Genomic DNA, 6,049 nt, shown 5'->3' on the forward strand with positions numbered 1-6,049 from the left:
ATGTCAATTTTAATGCAATTTAATGTAACGAGGTAAAGAAATGATACTGAATGACTCGGCATTTAACTATAAAACAACTTTATATATCCTGCAAATGTCTCAAACGTAGTAAAAGACAATAAAACCATCAAACAAAAATGTTGGGTTTTTTTCATTTTCTTTGCAGTAGAGCAGAAATAAGACATTCACCAACCCATACACACCAAAATAATAACCATCTGACTAAGTACCAACATGTTTACCTGAGATTTCATCTTTGGTTCTCAAAAGTACTAAAAAAAAACAGAACTTTAAGTAGCATTTCACGCATAATTCACTTAACTGAGGCATGAAAATCCTTCACGTTTGATTACAGTTTGTGCATGCATTCATCTGAATTGTAGGCTGGGTATGAATAAACATGCAAAGGTGATTATGGACTGGCTCGTTCAGAAAACGATGGGAAAAAACTTTTCACTGAATTACACACGTAAACGCTTATTAGAGTGCAGTAGGAAGGCACAGTAAAACTGCAATTTGGGGCTCATTCCCAAATAGTAATCACCTCAAAAGGGTTGAGGTATATTAATTTGAAGGGCTGGACATCTACTTTACAATGAAAGTAAATCTCTTTTTTTTTAGAAAATTAACTTAAATGTTTTTTAAAAATTATGTCAAAACAATCTGACGATTTTCCCTTTCAACTTCACATGGAATGTTTTAATACAACATTTCCAGCATGTTTTCATCATCAAGGCCGCACAATGTAAGACAAAAAATACTTTTTTTATTCAATATTACCTAAGAAAAAGTTCTCAGATGACTTTACAAAAAAAAATCATTCTAGGACTTTGTAGTTTCTAAATCAAATGGACTGCCATTCACAATCACATCTATCGTCTATTCACCAATACTGAGTTGCTGTGCACTGATCCAACCTAAATGCATCCTACAACCCACAAATCAGTCTGTTACGCTCTAGCAGACTGATTTTCCTCATGAATTAGTCACAGAAAATGAAAATCAGTTTCCATTTGTAACCAGTAGCAGACTCATATTTTATCACTGTTACTTCAATTAATTTGCCTTGACATGTCCAGTCCAGCCATGTGAACATTGTGCACAGGCACATCACGGTGTCCTGATAAGATTTATGGTGCAGCTGATCAAGGAATGAAGTCTATAATGAGACCCTGGGAGATTACGTTTCCCTGGGGTTACATGCATATGCTAAAATTACAACAAGTGAATTTAGTAACAAAGCCCCAAGCTTAATGCACCAAAAAAAATTTTATAAAAGGACTGCAAGTCAGATCAAAGTTCAACGACTTCATCCTCTGAATCACGGCTGTTGTCTAAAGAGTCTTCATCCTCATCCTCTCCATACTCGGCCTCGTCTTCCTGCCGCCTGCGTTGCTGAAGTTCCTCCAGCCCCAGAAAGCGCCTCAGCAATGCAGCCAATGCCTCCACATCACTGACAGACATCGGATGGGGCAGACAGACAACAGAGGTATAGTTTATTATCTCATATTCATGTGGACCACTGTTTTCATCTAATAATCATTCAAATCCATACAACTGAGAGACATCTGTAGGTAAAAATATTAAAATCACTCCTGCTATCAAGATAATGAACTTATTTAATCTGAAGTAAATGTGATGAAAACAATAGAAGAAGTATACTTTATTGATTCCGCAAGGATCAGTCACTCAGGTTAGTATTTTTTAACAGTATACAGGCCCCCTGAACACAGCACACAATGGGGCCTGTAAGCATGCAGTTAATACATAAACATCAAATGACACACATTCAGCGGCAGCGGCTTCTGGAACGCGACCCAATTGAGCAGCTCGTAGGGGGGACGGTGCCTTGCTCAAGGGTGCCTCGGCAGTGGCTGGGAGGTGAGCTGACACCTCCCACTGTCAGCCCACACTCCTGGTGGCATCATGGCGGGAGCGGGATTTGATCCATTGATGGCTGGGGCAATCGGTCTACGAGGCATCTGCTCTACCGCTGAGCCACTGTCACCCCAATAGTGAACATTACACATAAACACAAATATTTGCCATTATTTTGATTTTATGTCTACCTGAGGAGTTCTTTAAGCTAATTTTTGTTCTCAATGAGTTCCTGAAAAGAAAGTCTAGCTCTTAAGTTACTGTTGATCTGTTCTGTTCCCCAGCTAACATGACTGTGGTGTGGGGATCAGTTATCTTAACTACAATGATGACTGTAGTGCAAGTCCACCAAAATATCTGCAAACAGTAAAACCAAAATGATAAGCTCAAGTGGCAGAAAAGGGTATAACCACATAATTGTATGTGTGGTTATTATTAGAGATGCCTTTCATAATACACAGATGTGATATTCACAGTGATGTAGTCACTGGGCCAGTGTGTAGAATTTAGAGGATTTATTAGTGTAAGTGTCAAATAATATGAACAATTAGGATTATTGGGTGGGTGATCGCCTAAAACTAAGAACACTTGTCTTTAACAAGCTTGAATTAGTCTATTTCATTTCTTTAAAAAAACAGTCAGTCCTCCTCCAAAGAGTTTGGCATTTTGCATGGGCCTGTTTCTAGGTCAGAATAGAAAAACCAAACACTGGCTCATGAGATGTTCTTTCACATTTTTAAAAAATCCTTAAAATTGTGATTTGGTGACACAAGTCTGTTGGCAGTACAGTATGTTTTAGTTGTGCAACAACAAGAGTGCAGCTTCTATTATCGGCTTACCACACGTGGGAACAAACAAACCTAGAGCAGTCTTTAAGGAATCATGACGTTGTGTTTTGGTGAAAACTAAAATGTCATCTAGCAACATAATATTACAGACATGACTTTGACAGTAACAATTAAAATATAGATAAGCAACATTTTCATTGTTACTGTCAAAACAAGTTGCAAATGCATTAATTTGCTGATTGTGACTGAAATCAGGGCTTTAAAATCAAACAGATACAACAAAACTAAAATACTACTTTTAATGTGATGGAGCTGTCACCTACCTACGTCCCCCCAGCGTGGCACTCTGGGTCAGGGGGTAGGAGAATCCTGCAGCAAGGCGCAGCATCAGGAGGTACCCCTTCCCCAAATAACGGACCTTCTCTTCCTGGACGCAGACGTCACACAGCTGTGCCAGATCCAACACAACTAAGACAAAAATTAAACATGAAGCTCTAATATCCTCACAAAACCAGTAGAAAGTACTGATGAGCAATCCACTCTGCAGTGTTCTACAGACCTTTTTCATGCCCCTTCCTCCACAAGGTCAAGACTAAAGTGTACAAGCTAAAGCTCTTGAGCTCAATCAAGTTCTTGGTTTTGTCAAACACGGCCTCCTCCCAGTCCTCCATGTTCTGCATGGCTACAAACACACAGCCAGTCACGTAGAAAAGCTTCCACAAGATGCTGTCTGTGTGATCCACACAAAAACAGAGTTACATTAAGGAAATGCAGAGTTACATGTATCAATAGTGAAAATAAATGAACAGATCATGTTCACTTTGTGCACCTGAGCTGTAGTACGCAGCTGCCACTCCCACAGATGCTATACCTGCAATTAAAATGATTCACTTATTATTTCAGAGGCAGTATGGTGAGAGGACAAAGTTTGAAGATCTATAGAGTGGATGATGAATAGTTCAGCTTGTGATACGTTCAGATACGGGGGCTAAGTTTACACTCATGCTTGTTGGTTGGCTGGTTTGTGTTTTTGATGTATTTTCCGCACGATTATGCAAAAACTACTGAGCGTACTGTATTCACGCAAAATGGGATGGGAGGATCAGCATTGGTCAGAGAGAACTAATTACCTATTTGGAGCTATTCCCAATAACTACGATTTTTCTTTCTGCTCACATTTTCCCCAAATATACAAAAACTACTCAACAGAATTCCACAATATTTTATGGCTGTGTGGGATACGGGTCGAGTACTCACTCTTGTGTCTTTGTATTTTCATAAGTGGATGTTGTATTACTTGTGCTTACCAACAAGAAGTGACCAGGAGCGAATGCCCGGGGTTCTTTTCAGGTGGAGCAGGGAGTCGCTGTGTTCCTCTATTGACATGTAGCCCATCTGAATAGAGGCAAAAATAAGAATCTTTTATTTAAACAAAAAGCATACTTTATTTATATTGTCCATGCCTTAATGGACCAATTTGCCAAACAGGTTCTTCCTGATGCATTGTGGGTTCTGTCCATGCTGACAGATCACTCTAATTGTTCCTAGACTTCATGAGTATTTACTGATTTGTTGTCAGGCATTCTGACTATTTACAGAATTAAAAGCACGGAAATTTTCACTTATACTGAGTGCATGACTAACTCACTGCTAGATCCAACAGGGAAGAAGTCTTTATGTACACTGGATCATCCCATGTCTTCATTCATCCTCAATCCATCATAGAAAATGACGTAAGTTATGTGACTATGTAGTGACTATAGGCTTTCTAGTTAGTGCAGCAACAGTGGCAAAGGTGTATTTATTAATGCCAGTGCTTTACTTCACATGGCATGGCAAAATATCCCATCCATAAAAAAGGCTTTCAAATATTTAATAGAAATATGAATTTCATGTCATTACTAGCAAATATTAAGCACTTATAAAAGCACTGACTAAAAAAAGCCTTACTTTCTTAAAAATCTAACTTAAATATCTCAAAATTAGTATTACAATACAGCAAATGTGAGCCCAGGCACAGGAAACTATACAAAGCACTTGAGGAAGTGGGCCCTACCCTCAGCTCCCTTGTTGGTTAATGCAGCTATTTGTAATGTAGTAATTTACCATTTACTGGTTGTTAATATATTGTCAGGGTTAGGGTTAACAGAAATATTTTGAGGATTGTCTACAGTTGCAAACGTGCTGTTATTAAAGAAAAGGATTGCTTTGGGTTTTTTTAAACACATTTCTATCCTTTGAGCAGAGATTCTAATTCATTACCGTGTTAGAGGTGGGAATCCCGTTTACATCTCGTTTATCGTTTACATCCAAACCAGCTCAATGGCTTCATATCACAATTAGTAAAATAAAGAACCAAGTAGATGTCTTTCATTTGGCGGACTTTAAAAACCCCAAACACAGTAAGGATGCTCTTGTTGGTGTTTGGCAGAACTGCTCAAACCTCCCTGTGTAACTACAACTGCGTGAAATATTTTAACAACACGTACCTTTTTTTCCCTAAATCACCTTGTGGATTTGGTAATAGAGTATTTATGAAATGAAACACATGCACAGAATCATAAGGAAGTTCTCTTGTTATTGCACCAGCAGTCGTGAACGGGTGACACTTCCTTCCGGAACCCGCCTGTTTACGTTCATTTCTGCCTTCAAAATAAAAGATTAAAACTATTCTACGTTACCGAAAATATGCCTTTTTATTATGTCCTGCTCCTACCGTATGGTCATTTCTATTTTACACAGGAAACAATTACACAAATGGTAATAAAGAAGGCTAACTTTAACTTGTCCATTATCTTGACACTAATGACAAATATTTGTTCATATTTGGACATATACTTTGAAAAATCAAAACCGGCGAATTTTTCCGCCTCCAGCTAAGGATTTTATTGGAAACGATCATTTTTGGTTTTTAACGATTTACATTTCATTGAATGCGTCGCATAAAAAAATTAAATCTCAGGTGTTTATTTTAGAATAATATTTAAACTATAAAATAGATGAAACAATTAAGCACTATTGATACTAAGGATGAAGTGTTATAACAGAGTTGAGTAGAGAACCCTTAAGGAGGTTCCGTCGCACAGCACAGTGAGTACACAAAAACACAGAAAAAGCACACAGAAAGCACCAGCACATAGAAAATAGTACCAAGACCAAATAGAAAAGGTAATAAATGACCCATCAAGAATATACAAATAGAAAGACATAAATAGGCATAGGAATAAAAAGGCATAAATAAACAGGCCTAATTAGGCATGGGTAAAGTGAAATATCTATCGTGTTTGCATTGTTTTTGATGTATTATGTGTGTCATCCCTCAGCTCTCGTGTGGACTCTCTTCTTCTTCATGTTCCCCAGAGAGGAGTTGAGCAGTTTAATGA

General features: G+C 38.0%; 1 protein-coding gene across 2 annotated transcripts; it reads right to left on the reverse strand.

Annotated features, from left to right (window-relative positions):
- Positions 1-11: 11 nt before the first annotated feature.
- On the reverse strand, positions 12-5,285 carry cybc1 (cytochrome b-245 chaperone 1). 2 transcript variants are annotated; one of them, XM_068305893.1, is made up of 6 exons: positions 5,156-5,285; positions 3,974-4,061; positions 3,496-3,537; positions 3,226-3,396; positions 2,990-3,134; positions 12-1,453 (listed from the first exon to the last, which is right to left on the reverse strand). In XM_068305893.1, the coding sequence occupies exons 2-6, from the start codon at positions 4,059-4,061 to the stop codon at positions 1,294-1,296; spliced, it is 606 nt and encodes a 201-aa protein (XP_068161994.1). In that variant the 5' UTR covers positions 5,156-5,285; the 3' UTR covers positions 12-1,293. The 2 variants fall into 2 exon arrangements, with proteins under 2 accessions (XP_068161994.1, XP_068161995.1); XM_068305894.1 differs by lacking the exon at positions 12-1,453 and adding an exon at positions 1,463-2,001.
- Positions 5,286-6,049: the final 764 nt, after the last annotated feature.

This window comes from Antennarius striatus, chromosome 21, assembly GCF_040054535.1.
Source record: "Antennarius striatus isolate MH-2024 chromosome 21, ASM4005453v1, whole genome shotgun sequence".
Lineage (NCBI taxonomy): Eukaryota > Metazoa > Chordata > Actinopteri > Lophiiformes > Antennariidae > Antennarius > Antennarius striatus.

What these genes read in the sequence shown, in the direction of transcription:
- cybc1 (XM_068305893.1), bottom strand. Translation starts at nt 4,061, where the DNA reads ATGGGCTACATGTCAATAGAGGAACACAGCGACTCCCTGCTCCACCTG. An exon ending in AGCTGCGTACTACAGCTCAG is followed by an intron (nt 3,397 to 3,495) that starts GTGCACAAAGTG and finishes TGGATCACACAG; the next exon opens with ACAGCATCTTGTGGAAGCTT. An exon ending in GAGGAAGGGGCATGAAAAAG is followed by an intron (nt 3,135 to 3,225) that starts GTCTGTAGAACA and finishes TTTTTGTCTTAG; the next exon opens with TTGTGTTGGATCTGGCACAG.